At 40.9% G+C, this 19,014-nt stretch overlaps 1 protein-coding gene across 1 annotated transcript in view; it reads right to left on the reverse strand.

The window, feature by feature from the left end:
- Window positions 1–19,014, reverse strand: part of MORC3 (MORC family CW-type zinc finger 3) — a 30,823-nt gene that overhangs the window by 3,419 nt on the left and 8,390 nt on the right. Inside the window, exons 3-16 of the mRNA XM_058019215.1 lie at window positions 17,897–18,029; window positions 13,474–13,688; window positions 10,953–11,100; window positions 9,152–9,299; window positions 8,935–9,066; window positions 8,538–8,657; window positions 8,023–8,120; window positions 5,547–5,651; window positions 5,321–5,443; window positions 5,151–5,225; window positions 3,508–3,550; window positions 2,381–2,565; window positions 1,016–1,850; window positions 729–892 (exon numbers count right to left, since the gene is read on the reverse strand). Coding sequence (XP_057875198.1) covers window positions 729–892; window positions 1,016–1,850; window positions 2,381–2,565; window positions 3,508–3,550; window positions 5,151–5,225; window positions 5,321–5,443; window positions 5,547–5,651; window positions 8,023–8,120; window positions 8,538–8,657; window positions 8,935–9,066; window positions 9,152–9,299; window positions 10,953–11,100; window positions 13,474–13,688; window positions 17,897–18,029 — 2,524 coding nt within the window. The remainder of the gene's footprint in view (window positions 1–728; window positions 893–1,015; window positions 1,851–2,380; window positions 2,566–3,507; window positions 3,551–5,150; window positions 5,226–5,320; window positions 5,444–5,546; window positions 5,652–8,022; window positions 8,121–8,537; window positions 8,658–8,934; window positions 9,067–9,151; window positions 9,300–10,952; window positions 11,101–13,473; window positions 13,689–17,896; window positions 18,030–19,014) is intronic.

Below are 19,014 nucleotides of genomic sequence, written 5' to 3' on the forward strand. Positions count from 1 at the left end.
AACTTCTGCAGATACCACAAGGCCCTCAGCTCCCTCTGAAATGCCTCTCACCTGGTCCCAGGGATCAATTTGCTGAATTGATCCCTTAATTGAGTCCCCTTTTATCCCAGCTGATGCTCCCCCTTTGATTCTCCCCTAGCAGGGACCTCAGCTCACTCTGCTTCCCCCTGCTCTGGGTTTTTTCTGTGTGTGCTGTTCCCACTTCCCAAGAGCTCCAAGCTCTCCAGCTGGAAGTTTCAATCCTTGTTGAATTCCAAGACACACCCCAGACCCTGATTCCACAGGATTTGCCTGCAGCAAGGAGTTCTTACAGGAAAGTTTCAAATCCAGACTCTTCAGTTGATTCAAGAGAGGAAAAACAGACTCTCAAAGTGAAGTTCATTACAGCAGAAAATAATGATCACCCTCCTCTTTCCTGCCTCCCTTTTCTCTCCTTGGTTTGCAAGTTGTGTTTAGAAATTATTCAACATTTGAGATATTTGCAGAAGTATCTGTTTGCTATTCTGTTGGGGCCAATCCTGCTCACACAAATCATAAATCACAAACATCACTTGATAAAAAAGAAAAAAACAACAACATTAGTTAGGAGTCACAAAAGGCAGTAGAAAAGAATTGCAAGCATCACATTTTATTATACAATTATCAAACATAACCTTCATCAAAACATTTGAAATACAACCAGCAAGCAAAAATCTTGAAATAACATCTAGAAAGAACAAAACTGATACCTTTCTCCATCAGAAAAATTTACAGAGTCTTCTACATTACTGGTGGTAGAATCATTTGCACGTGCTACAGCCTGGGGGATTGAAGCTTTTAACTGAGCCAGCTCTGCCTTCAGCTCCTCACACTGACAGGCCATTTGGTTCTTCTCCACTTCCAGGACTTCAATCTGCCAATCAAAAGAAAAATAAAGCTGTGAAAACTATTCAAAACCTTGTGTAGTAGAAGTGCTGTGAAACAGGGAGTAAGAAATAGAGATAATCACAGTGTTAGGAGTGTTTTAGCAGGTTACCTGGCTTTTGTAGCCGTCCCTCTCAGTGGTGCACTTGTCCAGCTGCCTGAAAACATCATCCAGCTGCACGGCCATCTCATCCAGCTCACTCCTGCTCTCTCCATCAGCACATTTGCTGCACTCAGTCTTTAGGTTCTGCAGGGTGCTGCACTGCTCCCTGAGCGTTGCCATCTCGCCCAGGGCCTGCTCATAGAGAGCTGTCACCTCTGCCAGGCTCCTCCCATCAGCGTTCCCTTCTTCCCAGGAGGGAGCTGTCTCCGTGGCCTGATGGCACATCTCCTTTTTCACATATTTATTATTCATCTCCAAAAGCTGCTGCTCCAGTGTTTGCACCTGTTTGGTTAACGCTTCACATTTGCTTTGGTACATTTCTTTTTCTCTGTTCAATGATTGCAGCTGGTTTTTCAGTTCATTTTCCATCTCTACAGATGTCTCAGGAACACCATTGACCTTGGGCTGCTCCTTTTCCATCCCTGGCCCAGGAACCTGGACTGGGATGTCTTCCACCTCCTCCTTTTTCACCACCAGCTTTGGGAGCTCTGTCTGTGTTGCTGAGCTCAGCTGTTCACTCCTTGCCTCTGAAGTGGTGGCACTGCAAGGTTCCCCCACGGCAGAGTTTTCCTGCTGCGTCTCCTCCTGATCCAAATTGATGCATTCTGTTTTTACCACAGGAACATCAGGATCTGCTGAAGGCTTTGGAGTGCTGCTCTCCTCTAAAATGATGACATCTTCATCATCATCCTCCTCCTCCTCGTGGTTGTTGAATGTTTTGTCACTGAGCCGAGGCGTCTTTAGGGACACGGGTGTCGCACAGCTCTGTGTCCTCCTTTTGAGGCTGAGGAGGAAAACATTAAAATAGTCATTATTTATTAAAATATTAAAATCATCACTTTATTTACTTAAATTCTGCCGAATTATTTGTTTCCAAGCACGTGCAGTGTTTCTCTGAACACTGTTCAAAAACTACCACTCAAAAAAATCACCTGCATGGGATTTTAATGAGAATAAATTCCTGTAAAAACAAGTGCCTGCCATCCACACTCCCACATTATTCTGAAACACACCCAGTATCCCCAGAACACCCCCACAGAGTTTCAGGAAAACTGAAAGCCTGTGGAGTGTAAAGAACACAAATTCTGTTCCTTAGCAGACAAATCACTAAAAATGCTCCTTTCTCATTTTCTTACATTCACTTTTGTACTTGACAAAGTCTCCTGGAGCTTCCCATGCTCCCAGAATTCCCACGGGAATTTCAGCAGCTGAAGCTTCCCCCAATCATCATTTTCATTAATTTCTCCCCATCATTTTCATTAATTTATTAATTTTAGAAATAAACAGGAATCTCCTTTGTACAGGTCCACTCACCTGCTATCAGCATCCAAATGAGGAGAAGATACTTTAATTAAAATGGGCAGAGATCTTCTAACAGAAGCATCTGAGGATTTTGGTATAAGTAACCTTGGAAGAGCTTCCTTTGCACTCGAAGATGAGAAAGGTTTGAAGTCTTTACTTGAAGAAACAGATGTTTTTAAAAATATTTCATTATTGATCTATAAGACAATGTAAGTTAAGAATGGAAATAAACAGATATTAGTAGATTCTTCAGGAGAGATTTAAGCAATTCTTTATATACCAACACCTAAAATTCTGACATTTCTATATCCAAGTACCTCCTTGAACCCTGGCTTAGGATTTTGGGATGATAAATGCTGACTAGACTACTGCAAATCCACTTTTTCATTTTAAAGTGCTGTGCAGAATGCCAGGCAAGAGCTTTTCCCAAGCTGTGTCTCTGTCTGGAGTTTGCCCACCAGGACAGACATCTCTGGGAAAGCTGCTCAGGGTTCACTCAATTGGCCCAAAATGAGCAATTTTTTCACTTTTCAAAATTCCTTTTGTAGTGGGGGAGATTCAATGGCAGAGAAACAGTAAAATGAAATAAATAGGTTAAACAGCACATGCAGCATCTCTTCCCCAGAAATGATCTTAGGTCAGAAATTGACTTTGAATGCAACTGAAATGAAATCCTACTTAAAAAATTTGATTCTGAGTTAGAATCCAGACCTCCCCATCAAACACCTGGATCTGCATCTGGGTTTAATAACCTGAATTTGAGTGTCTCCCTGCACAAGTGTAGCTGTTCCACCTCTGTCTGTCCCCACTGACATCCCCACTTTTAGGGGCATCTTTACTTTTATGTCCTCATCACATCTGTCTCCAACAAATCCCCTTTCAAGGGATCTGTTGGGATTTTAATGTCTTCTTTCAAGAACTGGGTGTCCTGCCATAAAAACAGCCACCAGTGACTGCCATCCCCTCCAGTTCTGCCCAGGGACCTTTGTCCCTCTCAAACCCCTTCCTAAGGAGAAAGGTGGTGGATTTTCCAGCTAAGAAAGGGGATTTGGGGTTTCCTCATGGTGAGCAAATCCTGCAAAGTACAAGTGGATGTTGAAGCAGAGCCAGGGCAGGCTCCTGGCAGCCCCAGCAGTTACCTGGTGGTTGTACTCCAGTCTCCTCTTCAGTTTTTCCCTGTCCCTGCACAGCAGCAAGGAAAGAATAGAAATGAAAAGTTTAGATTCAAACTGTTCATTCATTATAAAAACTAAATCTAAGATCTCAAAGCAAACACAATACTCCTCATCTCAGCTAGGTACAATAATCCAAGTATTCTTGTTTATTGAATGAAAATTTCCTCAGAAAGCTGGAAGCTTATCTGAGGTTAGCTTAACTTCCAACAAGTTCCCTCTAGATTATTGATTAAAATATTTACAACAACCCCAAACTCCCACTTCTGGAATATAAGGCAGCATCACAATTACCTAAATCAGTTTTTGTCATACACCTTAGCTAAGAACCCTTTTACTCCTAAATAAATGTACTGATCTTTTCAATGTGCTTCAATGTGGGCCTTTCAAAGTTACACAGCCAAGGTCTCCTAAGAGCCCTCAGAGTTTGTTTATGGGACATCCCAAACTGACTGTTCATTTATTGATGGGACACCCCAAACTGATTGTTCATTTATTGATGGGACATCCCAAACTGATTGTTCATTTATTGATGGGACATCCCAACTGATTGTTCATTTATTTCTGGGACATCCCAAACTGATTGTTCATTTATTGATGGAATGTCCCAAACTGATTGTTCGTTTATTGATGGGATCCCAAACTGATTGTTCATTTATTGATGGGATATCCCAAACTGACTGTTCATTTATTGATGGGACAGCCCAAACTGATTGTTCATTTATCTATAGGACATCCCAACTGATTGTTCATTTATTTATAGGATGTCCCAACTGATTGTTCATTTATTTCTGAGACAGCCCAAACTGACTGTTCATTTATTGATGGGATCCCAAACTGACTGTTCATTTATTGATGGGATGTCCCAAACTGATTGTTCATTTATTTATGAGATGTCCCAAACTGATTATCCATTTATTTCTGGGATATTCCAAACTGATTGTTCATTTATTTATAGGACATCCCAAACTGATTTTTCATTTATTGATGGGACATCCCAAACTGATTGTTCATTTATTTATAGGACATCCCAACTGATTATTCATTTATTTCTGGGACATCCCAAACTGATTATCCATTTATTTCTGGGATATTCCAAACTGATTGTTCATTTATTGATGGGATATCCCAAACTGATTGTTCATTTATTTATGGGACATCCCAAACTGATTGTTCATTTATTGATGGGATCCCAAACTGATTGTTCATTTATTTATAGGACATCCCAAACTCATTGTTCATTTATTGATGGGATCCCAAACTGATTGTTCATTTATTTATAGGACATCCCAAACTCATTGTTCATTTATTGATGGGATCCCAAACTGATTGTTCATTTATTTATAGGACATCCCAAACTCATTGTTCATTTATCTATAAGACACCCCAAACTGATTGTTCATTTATCTATAGGACACCCCAAACTGATTGTTCATTTATTTATAGGACATCCCAACTGATTATTCATTTATTGATGGGATGTCCCAAACTGATTGTTCCCACACTGCCAAATCCTCTGGAACATCTCTCTGGGAGCTGGACTGTCACCCCAAATGCTGCCCAGCTGTCCTTGGCAGTGTTTAGAGCCCTGTGGAAGTCTCAGAACTCACTTTTTCTTGTAGGTTTTCTCGTACGTGGGGTGTATTAAATCATCATCCTCCGGCTCTTCTGGCACGTTACAATTCCTGAGGGAAGGAAGAGAACAGAGCAAACCGCACAGGAGCAGGAGCTGAGCAGCCCTGCTGCTGCCAGGGGGGTGTGGGGATGGGGTGTCCCTTACCTGAACTGGGGGTCGGGGTTCAGGGAGCAGTACCACTTCTCGGGCAGGTGCTCGATCCCGTCCGGCAGCTTGCGCCACTTGAGGCAGGCGTCGCACTGCACCCACGTCTGGTCAGGCTGTTTCCTGAAAAACCCAAACCAATCAGCACCTGCAGCCAGGAAGGGCTCTGCTGTCACACAGACCAGGACAGAGTGCTCAGCTCCCTGCTGTCACACATGGGACTCACTGGATCTCCTCGACGGGCAGAGCCAAGGGATATTCCTCGTTTTTCTTGGTTTTCATCTCGTTCCAGTAATCGTTGAGCTTCTCTCCCAGTGCTGCTATTGTGAGTCTGCAAAGAAAAGAATTTAAAGATCACCTTGAACAATCCAATTCTAGCAGAGAAAAAAACTTTATAAACTCCAATGACAGAAAAAGTGCATGAACCACTTTAATATTCCTAATTGCATAAGAGTGGGGAAAAAGCTTTTCCTTTTTTCTTTTATAAAAAGTTTTTATTTAGAAACCTGTAGAAGTGAGGAATTGTCTGAAGTCGTGTTTGTCAGCAAAGGAACTCCTGGAAATACAAGTCAGAGCACAAAGACTGAAATCAAAAGTGCTGCTGATGGACAGAGCAAATCCTGGAGGGGCTTCACCAGCTCAGCCTCAAGCTGGGAATTTAAAAAAGCACAAAACCAATCCAGCAGCTGACCTTGGTTCTGGCTGTTCCTGCACATCCCAAGTGCAGGTTCATGGCTGCTCTCAGGCTGATGTCCAACTTCACAACAAGGAGCTGGCAAACATTTGATACAAACTCTGCACTCTGATGAAAGGAGCAGCTCAGTTTCACTCAGGGTAATTTTCAGGTTTTTTTCTGAGTTTTTTGTTTGGTGCAGCTCAGGGACTGCCAGAGCTGGCACGCCCAGGAGGGAGAGGTGAGCAACAACCACAAAGGGGAGGGGAGGGGAGCCCCTGGAATCCGGCTCTGAGCAATCCAGTGCATGAGTAACCAGCCCAGCCCTGGGCCTCAAACCAACACCAATGTTTGTGCAGTGAACTCCAAGTGTGAGCAGAGCTTGGATCCAGGTCAGCTCTGCAGGAACTGCTGAGCCAGGGGACACAGAAGGGCAGAAAGGAGCAGTGAGCCATGGATGGGACTGTTACTGCGCCTGAGTGGGCGCTGGTGGTGAGAGAGAGAGACATGGTGAATTTTGTTTCTTGAATTAGAAGGCTTGATTTATTATATATTATATAGAATACATTATAACTATGCTAAATAGAGTCTAGAGAGAGGTTTGCAGAGCAGCTAAGCTAGCTAAGAATAGACAGAAAGAATCTACAACAAAGTTGTGCTTAAGGACTGAGTTTTGGTTTACACTTTGTGATTGGCCCTTAATTATAAACATAGAAAATGAGCTAATCAAGAAAACTCTTGATACATTCTACAGCAGCTGATAATAATTGTTTACCTTGTCTTCTGAGGCCTCTGGCCTCCAGAAGACACAGAAATCCAACAGAAAGGATTTCTGTGGAGAAATGTCTGCGACATGGGACCACGTCCCCTTTGTGGGGAGGGAGAAGTGCAGGGCACCTTTCCATCGGGTTCACAACTTTCCAGCCCAAAACAAAATATTTTGTGAAATCCTGGAGCACTCCTGGCACAAAAAGCTTCCCAGGATCTGTCTCAAGTGTGGTGTCCCTGTGCCCAGCCACGTCCCAAGTGCAGGGGAGGTGGCTGGGGGTGACACCAGACAAAGTTGGGGAGTTCCATTCCCATTCACAGCACTGAAAGCAGAGGGGAAATGCAGCTGCTGCTGCTGCATGGAATGAATGCAGCTCCATGGGGAATGCTCCTGTGACAAACAGCTCAGCAGAGTGGGGACACCCCAGCCAGGCCCTGCTGGAATCCCTGCTGGAATCCCTGCAGGAATGGGAACTCCATGGCCCCAGGAGCTGACAGAGCAGCCAGGACAGCAGAAGCTGTTTTGTCAATGAAGCAGCAGCTGGGTGAATTCCCTCTCCTCAGATGAACTTGGCTCGTTATAATTTAATTGTAAGATGAACTCACTCCTCCACCCCAAAGTTGTGTCCAGGAACAACTGGATGAGGCACTCTAAGGTCTGGAGGTCTTTCCCAGCTTTAATAATCCTCTGATTCTCCCCCCTTGTCTGGATATTGACTTAATTACAGTTTTCGGACATGGTTGGGCACAAATTCCAGATTTCCTGGGGTGCTGACACACAAATCAAACCCAAGGGATTGAGGAAACCTCCTTTTCATGTAAAGTGTTCAAAACACCCCAAAAAGTGGAAAAACTCCCTGCTCCCTGTGCCTGCCCAGGGCATTCCCAGCTCCTGTGCCAAGGGAACTGCTGGTGCCACACACAGGAAATGGTTCAATCAATGTTTGCAATCAATGCCCAACATTTCCACATTAAAATCCACATTAAAAGCCCTGCTGGGCACATGGAAAATGCCTCCTCCTGAACAGCAACTAAAGAATATCCAGGAAAAACATGGGAACAAGGTGCTGTGGCTATTGTGGGAAAATATTTATAAGGAAAGAGGAGGGCAGACAAAAAAGGATCTAAAAAGAACTGTTTGCATTTAAACCAGGTTTGGCCACAACACCAGAAAATTTTATTCTTCCTATTTAAAGAAGCAGCTTTATCAAGTGTTTCCCAGGAAATAATAATATGGGCTAGAAAATGCAGATAAAATTACCTGTATTCATTGGTGTAGTCAAAATCCTGTTTGTTGTGAGTTGGTTTTAGGAAGTTGCACTCAATAATCCCAACAACACCCACACCCATGTTGTTTGCCTGCAAGGAATTAAAGTTTATCAGGAAAACCAACACAAAATCCATGCCAATATTGCAAGAGTTTGCTGGAGGTAATTATTAACTGTATCTACACTGGGTAAAAAGGATTTTCTGGCTTGTGACTGCTCTGCAAGGAGAAAGTCTTGATATAAACCCCTAAAGAACAAATCCTCTGCTTTTCCCCTCTTTTTGTCCTGAAAGATGTGCTCACATTCATATTTGTATCAAACTCATTTTTGTATCAAACAGCCTCAAAACCAAACAACTTAATCCAATTTTTAACTTCTGCACACAGTAAAAAAAGGTGATGTTATAAAGCATACATCAATATCTTGCTTTCCATCCATATTTTTTTAAATCAGTGTTTGAATGGAATTTATCAAGATGTTGAAATACTCTGAAGCCTCAATTTCTTACCTTTAACTGACAGCCAACTCTTTCATAAGCTTTGATGAGTCTGTTTTTGTGGTACATCATTATTCCATAGTGATCTTTGTTCCTGCAGTTAAATCCAAAAGTAATTCTGACTGTTTTGGCCTTTGGGCAGATATTAAGGAAAAATAGGGTGAATTTCAGAGAACACAAAAAACAAGAGTTACTCTGAGTGGGTCTTAGAGCTTTCTTTTCTTATATTGAGAAAATTCCTTCAGTAGGACTTAAAAAAAACAAACAGAACAAAACAACAACAACAAAAAAACAAACCAAACCAAACAAACACCAAAAACCCCACAAAAAATAACCCAAAATGTATCAACAGAACTGAACAAAATCCAGTCACAGAATTCAGTTCTGCAAAGGAAATATTAAAGGATACATTGAGAAATTTGGGTCTGTAAATATCCCTCTCAATGAAGGCCAAACTTTTGGAAACCAGCTGTGTTTTCACTTTCTGCCCTCTCAGGATGATCTGCATGGTTGGCTTCAGGTACAAAATACTGCAGTAAGCCTAGAAAACAGATTCTGTTAAAATTAAAACATTTACACCCCCCAGCTTCCAAAAATAATCCCAATTTTAAAGACCCAACACGTACTCTTAGGGAGTAATCACTTTCTGGAACAATCTGGTCCATCCTCTCCTGTTTTTTGTAGCCTCTTTTGCCTGTTTCATCCAAGTCTTCTGGAATTCTGATGTCATATTTGTCCTTGTCAAAGTCAAATTCTGGTTTGTCATTTTTGTCTCTAAGAATGAAGATGGGAAAATGTATTAATTATAGGGGGGAAAAAAGCAAATGCAAAAGGAGGTGTTGTGCTGGAGCCAGGAAAGAAGGAAAAAAGGGGAATTCCTCAGAGATTTGCTAAAATAAAAAAAATGGGAAGCTGGACTCAAATGTGTAAACTGCACACAGCTTGTTCCAGTTATTCCACACACAAAGAAATTAAAAATCTTTCTGTGTTTGCATACAATGAAAGAAAATATTAAATTACTGAGAGGTAAGAGACTGGATTTCCCTGAATTTCTAAGGTTCCAAATCCCTCTATGTTTGCACACACTGAAAGAAAATATTAAATTAATGAGAGGTAAGAGACTGGATTTCTCTTACTGAGGTTCCAGATGCTTCTATGTTTGCAAACACTGAAAGAAAATGTGACATTAGTGAGATGTAAGACTGGATTTCTCTTACTTTCTAACATTCCAAATCCCTCTTTGTTTGTATACACTGAAAGAAAATATGAAATTAGTGAAAAGTAAGAGACTGGATTTCTCTTACTTTGTAAGATTCCAGATCCTTCTGTGTTTGCACACACTGGAAGAAAATGTGAAATTAGTGAAAAGTAAGAGACTGGATTTCTCTTACTTTGTAAGATTCCAAATTCTTCTTTGGTTGTATACACTGAAAGAAAATATTAAATTAATGAGTGGCAAGAGACTGGATTTCTCTTACTTTCTAAGATTACAAATCCTTCTATATTTGCATGCACTGAAAGAAAATGTGAAATTGGTGAGAGGTAAGAGACTAGATTTCTCTTACTTTCTAAGATTCCAGATGCTTCCATGTTTGCACACACTGAAAGAAAATGTGAAATTAGTGAAAAGTAAGAGACTGGATTTCTCTTACTTTGTAAGATTCCAAATCCTTCTGTGTTTGCACACACTGGAAGAAAATGTGAAATTAGTGAGATGTAAAAGACTGGGTTTCTCTTCCTTTCTAACATTCCAAATCCCTCTTTGTTTGTATACACTGAAAGAAAATATTAAATTAGTGAAAAGTAAGAGACTGGATTTCTCTTACTTTGTAAGATTCCAAATCCTTCTGTGTTTGCACACACTGGAAGAAAATGTGAAATTAATGAGATGTAAGAGACTGGGTTTATCTTTCTAAAATTCCAAATTCTTCCATGTTTGCACACTGAAAGAAAATGTGAAATTAGTGAGATGTAAAAGACTGGATTTCTCTTACTTTGTAAGATTCCAAATCCTTCTTTGGTTGTATACACTGAAAGAAAATATGAAATTAGTGAGAGGTAAGGGACTGGATTTCTCTTGTTCTCTAAGATTCCAGATCCTTCTGTTTTTTTCAGTGTGTGCAAAGAGTGAAATTATTGACAGGTAAGGGACTGGATTTCTCTTACTTTCTAACGTTCCAAGTCCTTCTGTATTTGTACAGACTAAAGGAAAATATGAGATTAATGAAAGGCAAGAGACTGGCTTTCTCTTACTTTCTGACATTCCAAGTCCTTCTGTATTTGTATAGACTGAAGGAAAATATCAGATTAATGAAAGGCAAGAGACTGGCTTTCTCTTACTTTCTAAGATTCCAAATCCTTCTATGCTTGCAAATACTGAAAGAAAATGTGAAATTAAAGAGAGGTAAGGGACTGGGTTTCTCTTACTTTCTGAGGTTCCAGATGATGATCCTGGTGCCCTTCTTGCCAATGATGGCATCGAGCTCTGCCAGCAGCTTCTCCTCAGTGGAGAACAGGGAGTGGGTGAGGATGGCCCTGAGGCTGTTCCTGCACTCTGCAGGGTCACTGAGCTGCCGTGGGCTGAGTCAAGGACAGGGACAGGGACAGGGACTGGAGGGGAACTGCAGCAAATGGGGAATGTCAGCACCCAGTGCCCAAATCCCAGGGCAATGTCAGCACCCAGTGCCCAAATCCCACTGCAGCAAATGGGGAATGTCAGCACCCAGTGCCCAAATCCCAGTGCAGCAAATGGGGAATGTCAGCACCCAGTGCCCAAATCCCACTGCAGCAAATGGGGAATGTCAGCACCCAGTGCCCCAATCCCACTGCACACCCCAGGGGAATGTCAGCACCCAGTGCCCAAATCCCACTGCAGCAAATGGGGAATGTCAGCACCCAGTGCCCAAACCCCACTGCACATCCCAGGGCAATGTCAGCACCCAGTGCCCAAATCCCAGGGAAATGTCAGCACCCAGTGCCCAAATCCCACTGACCATCCCAGGGGAATGTCAGCACCCAGTGCCCAAATCCCAGGGCAATGTCAGCACCCAGTGCCCAAATCCCACTGCACATCCCAGGGAAATGTCAGCACCCAGGGCCCAAATCCCACTGCACATCCCAGGGCAATGTCAGCACCCAGTGCCCAAATCCCAGTGCAGCAAATGGGGAATGTCAGCACCCAGTGCCCCAATCCCAGTGCACACCCCAGGGCAATGTCAGCACCCAGTGCCCAAATCCCAGTGCACATCCCAGGGGAATGTCAGCACCCAGTGCCCAAATCCCACTGCACATCCCAGAACTCCTGCACAGCTCCATGTTTTACCCAATTACAGCAATCCCACAACCTGCTGCTTTGGGACTCCTCTCCAAGGAGAAAATTTTGATATAAATATCCACATATGTTTGAAAATGAAAAATTTTGATAGAATTTTTTGTATAAACTCATTTTTTGATACGAATTATATCAAATTAAAAATTTTATATAAAAATTATATTAAAAATTATATAAATTTGAAATTTTGATATAAAATCCGATATATAAATTTGAAAATGTGATATAAACTTTCATATAAATTCATATAAATATTCACAGAAATTGTTATAAATTATATCAAATTGTTATAAATTATATCAAATTTTAAATTTGATATAAAATTAAATTTAAAAATTGATATAACTTTAAATTTTTAATATAAATTTGAAATTTTGATATAAGCACCGATATATAAATTTGAAAATTTGATTCAAATTTTCATATAAATCCGTATAAATATTCACAGAAATTGTTATAAATTATAGCAAATTTAAAATTTGATATAAAATTAAAAAATTGATATATGTTTAAATTTTTTATATAAATTTGAAATTTCGATATAAACACCAATATATAAATTTGAAAATTTGATATAAACTTTCATATAAATCCATATAAATATTCACAGAAATTGTTATAAATTATATACATTTTTAAATTTGATATAAAATTAAATTTTAAAATTGATATAAGTTTAAATTTTTTATATAAATTTGAAATTTCGATATAAACACCGATATATAAATTTGAAATTTCGATATAAACTTTCATCTAAATTCATATAAATATTCACAGAAATTGTTATAAATTATATCAAATTTTAAATTTGATATAAAATTAAATTTAAAAATTGATATAAATTTAAATTTTTATATAAATTTGAAATTTTGATATTAATTTTCATATAAATTCGTATAAATATTCACAGAAATTGTTATAAATGATATCAAATTTTAAATTTGATATAAAATTAAATTTAAAAATTGATATAAGTTTAAATTTTTTATATAAATTTGAAATTTTGATATAAGCACCGATATATAAATTTGAAAATTTGATATAAATTTTCATATAAATTCATATAAATACTCACAGAAATTGTTATAAATCATATCAAATTTTAAATTTGATATAAAATTAAATTTAAAAATTGATATAAATTTAAATTTTTTATATAAATTTGAAATTTTGATATAAGCAGTGATATATAAATTTGAAAATTTGATTCAAATTTTCATATAAATTGTTAGATGTGATGATTGTTTAGTAATTAAATGTAATTATTAAATGTAATTATTATATAACCATAAGAAGAATAATGAGAAACTATGTTGGAAATTCAGAGAGGGGCTAAATTTATGTATACAATAGAACAATATAAGTTAATAATTAACATGAAAGTTATGTAACGATAGAGTATAAAACATGAGCGTTTCGGATGTGTGGTGGGAGTCAGATTTGGGTTGATATACCCCGATTCCCAGAGCTCTCAATAAAAAGCACCCCATATAATCCCCGTGATGATGTGGTTTTGAACACTGACACCGCCAACAGCCCCAAACAGCCCCAGCGTTGCTCTGTGCCGTTATCCCCAAGCCCGCAGCCCCAGCCGTGCCCGGGCACCAGGAAGGATATGCTGGTTGGTGAAGGTGACGATGGGCACCATGACGTGCTCGGCCTTGGTGACCTCCAGGAAGGTCTGGGACAGCAGCCCCACGCTCATGGTGTCGCCGTTCTTGGTGAAGACGATGGCGTCCTTGCCCAGGCGCATGGAGCCCGACTTGAAGCCGTTGCCGTAGAGCCCCACGGGGACGCGGCCGTTCATCACCGACTTCTCGCTGAAACCGAAGCTGCAACGGGAGAGCACGGGAGGGTGAGGCCTCAGCTTGGAGCTTTTGTGGTTTTCACATTCTGTGCTGCTTTAGGATGTGTGTCCAAGCTTCAGATTATGGGGTGGTGAGCTCTGTGCACAGAGCAGGGACACAAAACAATTCCTGTTCCAGCTGGGTGTGACAGTGCTTGTTGTGGTGTGCTGTATTGTCCCATTTTGGCCTTCCAGGTCATCCCCCCAGGTGTGCCTGTGCCTCTCTCCCTTCCCCCTTGCCCCCATGCTGAGTGAGTCCTGTCAATCAGGCTGAACATCCCAGCAAGGCGTGGTGTGGTTGGTCAAGTTCAAAGGATGCCCCTCAGGCCTGGGGGTCATTGGCCTGTCTGGGTGTCATCTTCCCCTGAGACCCTGCCCCTCTCACCTGGTTGGTGGCTCACCTGTACCTCCCCTCCCCCTGTCCCTGAGCTTAAAAGGTGATCAGACCATGTGGCCGGGATTCTGTTGGAGCAGTTGCTCACGTTCAGACCTCTGTAACCATGGAATGAACCTCTGGACATTAAACCCTCCAGCAGAATCCTCTCCTTTTTCTCCTCACCATCGCCTGAAGCCATTCCTCCTGAGGTAACGGGGTTCCTACCAAGCCTGGACTTGTTCAGTGCCCAGCTGCAATCTCCAGCAAGCCAAGGTATCTCTGGGGTGATACACCACAGTTGCTGCCTTTGGCCCGGCAGCGAGGATCAGACCAGCCCAGGCACAATCTAACTGGGAATATTGGGAGCTTTTTTCCAACAGGGGTCATGTGTTGAGGGAAGAGACGGAGATCTGACTCCATATTTCAAAAGGTTTGATTTATTATTTTATGAGATATATTACATTAAAACTATACTAAAAGAATAGAAGAAAAAGTTCTCCTCACTCAGAAGGCTGGCTAAGCTAAGAATAGAAAAGAATGAAAACAAAGGTTTGTGGCTCGGACAGAGAGTCGAGCTAGCTGTGCTGTGATTGGCCATTAATTATAAACCTCCAACATGGACCAATCACAAATCCACCTGTTGCATTCCACAGCAGCAGATAATCAATGTTTACATTTTGTTCCTGAGGCCTCTCCGCTTCTCAGGAGGACAAAATCCTAAGGAAAGGATTTTTTATAAAAGTTGTCTGCTCCAGCTGGGCACCAAGGACAAATGATCCAAATCTCAGCCCCAGAGCACAAACACCGTGGGCTGGAAAGAGGAAAACAAGCAGGGTGGGACTGTGTTCCAGACTGCAAGGCAAGATGGATTCTATCACCATCTGTATGGCAGCTGTCTTTTGTCCAGTGGGCAATTTGCCTTATCTCATCCACAATCACTCCTCCCTCGGGAGGGGACATCTGCTGATAACAGCTATTGAATGTCACTGCATGGCTGATAAGAACCACAGCATTCCATTGGGAGATGTGAGCCCAGAGGGAGGAGCCAAGCATTCCTGCCCGGATATAATCCAGAGGCTTTGAGACACCAGCATGGCTTCTCCAGTGGATTCCCCAGAGGAACAGCAGCTGCCTCTCCTTCCCCTGGATCTTCAAGGAAGATTCACCTTTCTCCAGGATCCCTGCTCCAGCAGAGCCACCCCTGACACTGCAGGAGGGCTGAGCCACAATTCCAATGGGACTGCCACCAACACCCTGACCCACAGGGTGTCAGGTTGGGTTCTGACTCTGGCAGTGTTGTTCTAGTGTATTGCATTGTTCATTTTATCCTTTTATTTTCTTCCCTATTGAAGAACTGTTATTTCCTGCTCCCATATTTTTGCCTGACAGCCCCTTAATTTAAAATTTATAGCAATTCAGAGGGGTGGGGAGGGTTTGCATTCTCCCTTTCAGGGGAGGCTCCTGCCTTCCTTAGCAGACTCCTGTCTTTGCAAACTGAGACAGACTGCATAACCTACAGCTGGAATTGGACAATGAATTGCAAATGCAAATGGAGCAGTATTGGATTTGTGGGGTGCCCCATGGCAGGGAGGAATGATAAATCTGACTCCATGTTCTCAGAAGGCTAATTTAGTATTTTAAGATACTAGACTATATTAAAGAATACTACACTAAAGAATACAGGAAGGATACTTACAGAAGGCTTTAAAAAGATAATAATGAAAACTCCTGACTCTCTCCAGTCCTGACACAGACTGACCATGATTGGTCAATAAGTGAAAACAATTGACATGAAAGCAATGAAACAATCACCTGTGGGTAAACAATCTCCAAACACATTCCACATGTGAGCACAGCACAGGAGAAGTGAATGAGAAAAGAATTTGTTTTCTTTTTTCTCTGGGGCTTCTCAGCTTCCCAGGAGAAATCCTGGGCAAGGGGATTTTTTCCAGAAAATGACTGCCACAGAGCAGAACTGATAAAATGAGAGACCTTGGGACTGGTTGTCCATTTTGGGACCATTTTGGTTCATCTTGGGTGCAGCCCTGGCTGGGCTCTGGTGCTGCCTGAGGTGCATCCATTGAGTTCTCCTAATAAATCCCTGCTTTATTCTTTAGCTCTGTCCAGCCTCTGCTCTGGTCAGGTTCTCAAGGCATCAAGGGTGGGAAAAATCCCTGCAAAACTTCAGGGTTCAAGAGATGCAAGTGCAGGACTGGCAAATTATTTAACCCAACCCTCTTGTTTTAGAAGTCAGGGATTCCTGAACAATTAAATCCTAAAATCACTTGGACAATGCTGCTAAAACCACACAGCAAAAACTCGGGGAAATCTACTTTCAACTTTTAAGTGTGGAACAGAAATATCCATACTTAGAAATAAGTATGGAATACAAAGTTTGGAATTAGATGAAAAAGCATTTTTATGAGAATCTGGTAGTTATCCTTAATTCCACAATAAATACTAATAAAAGCCCCTAACCCTGTCTTTTTCCTCTCCCTGCTTCCTAGATAAAGTTTGATTCGCAAGTTTTCCATTTCTGTATCACACTTCCAGTAAAACTGCACATGGAATTTAGGATTTATTATGGTATCTAATGGAAAAAGAACAGTTTGAATTCAAGCTTGCTCAAATTTAAATCTACAGGCAGAGCAATTTTTTACACGGAGAGAAATTGCACAGAAGCTTTTTGCTACTGTAGAAATAAGAGAAAAATCAGTTCCAATCCTAAAGATAAATAGACAATCATTTAAAAAATAGAAAACCCATTAATTTTTCTACAATACATTCTATTATTAATATTCCAATGGGTTTGAGCTGAATATCCCTTTTTCTCTCATTAAACAAAAACAAGTGTGTCTGTGCCCAGTGACCAAAATCCCCTCTCAGACCCTCTCAGGGAGTGCTTTTTGTCTTTTAGCACTTGGATCTCACATATTTAATGTATATTATTGTTATTATTATTATATTTGAATTCTCCTTATCTCAGATAATAATTATAATCATCATCATCATAATCTTAGGGGGTGCTTGATGCCTTTGTGCTTTTAGCACTTGGATCTCATATATTTCATGTACATTATATATTATTTATTATGTGTTATTATTATTATTTATCGATATTATTATTATTATTATTATTATTATTATTATTATTATTATTATTATTATTATTATTATTATTATTATTATTATTATTATTATTATGTTGAATTCTCCTTATCTCAGATAATAATAATAATCATCAACATCATCATCTCAGGGAGTGCTTGGTGCTTTGTGCTTTTAGCAATTGGATCTCACATATTTCATGTACCAAATTATTATTATAATTATCATCATTACTATTAATAATAAATAATAATAGTAAAAATATTTGAATTCTCTTCTCCGACAATAGCAATTACAACAATAATAATAATAATAAAGATTATGATGATAGTAAAAATAAAATATTTGAATTCTGCTTATCTCCAGTGGTAGTAGTAGAAGTAATAATAATAATAGTAATAGTAATAATAATAATAAAAATATTTGAATTCTCCTTATCTCCACTAGCAGCCACTACAGAGAGTTTCCACAGCATAAAGGGAAAGAGAGAAAGGATAAAAGGAAATTATGAGGTAAAAGTTCCCTGACAATGTTCCAGGGAAGCTTCAGCAGCATCTGCCTGCTCTGGAGTCTCACGTGGACCTTTAGAACCTTCAGAAATGCTGAATTTATCAGCCAAGTCAGTGAATTATGGATGAGAAGCAGGAATACAGTGAGCAATAGCAGAAGCAGAGGTGGGATTTACAGCAGGCAGGGTCAGGAGGTCCCACCTGAGCATTTTGTGCAGTTTCTCAGAGTTCATGCCGTTGCCGTTGTCGGTGAAGGTCAGGCAGATGTTGTCGTTGATGACGGTCTTGTCGATCCAGATCTGTTTGGCACTCACATCTGGGTCATAGGCATTGTCTGAGGGCAAGGAGAGCAGGGTGGGACACCAGAAAACAAAAATTAACTGAGTGCAGACACATTTTAAAGGCAATCAGAGTGTTAGGATGGAACAGCTGCATCCAACCCAGGAGAACCTGACCCAAACCAACACAGAACATCCCAGATTATCAATGACAGTGACACAAAGACCAAAGATGGAGCTGGAGGTGAGCAGCTGACACCAGAACAGAAAATGAAAGCAAGCCCAGGTTCCAGTTTCACTTCCTGCCTGCAGAGCAGCTGGTGCAATGTCTGCTTTCTCCCAGCCCTTACTGCAAAATGCTTCAGACTCAACTTTATGTTTACAGGATGTGAAAACCAAACATGACTAAAGAGAAACCAGAGCCCTCCTGGCAGCACAGCCAGGCCCACCTCAGCTGCCCCAACACCTCCTGTGTCCATCTTTTACCCCATCCCCAGGGATCTGTGAGGGGAGAAGGGTGGGGTGGGATGTGATGGCACCTCTGCCTCACTGCCTGCCCTGCAGGTCCAGCTGAGGGACAGAAAACAGCTCGAGCCAATAAAGAATCACAGCTTGGTGACTGAAACCTTGGCAGGTTTCTCTCTATAAACTTTATGTCCAAATTGCATCACGGTGAAATATTTAATAAAATGTATTTCAGCATGACAAAACACAGACAGGTACAGCTGAAAGTTTGGAGTATTTGGAGTGTGAAAAGAGCTGAGATGATTGAACAGATTGTACTCCCAAAACAGCCAGGCCTTTCCACAGCCACAGGGCTCAGGTTTCCTCCTTTGGGACAGCTTTGGCCTCATCCAGCTGAAAAATCCCTGCTTGCTTCTGTTAGGGTAATTGTCTGGAGTGAGGGAAAAAGGGAAAGGGGGGAAAGGAAAAGGGGGGAGAGGGAAAGGGGAGAAAGGAAAAGGGGGGGAAAGGAAAAGGGGGGGAAAGGAAAAGGGGGGGAAAGGAAAAGGGGGGGAAAGGAAAAGGGGGGGAAAGGAA

The sequence above is a fragment of the Melospiza georgiana genome, chromosome 2 (assembly GCF_028018845.1).
Source record: "Melospiza georgiana isolate bMelGeo1 chromosome 2, bMelGeo1.pri, whole genome shotgun sequence".
Lineage (NCBI taxonomy): Eukaryota > Metazoa > Chordata > Aves > Passeriformes > Passerellidae > Melospiza > Melospiza georgiana.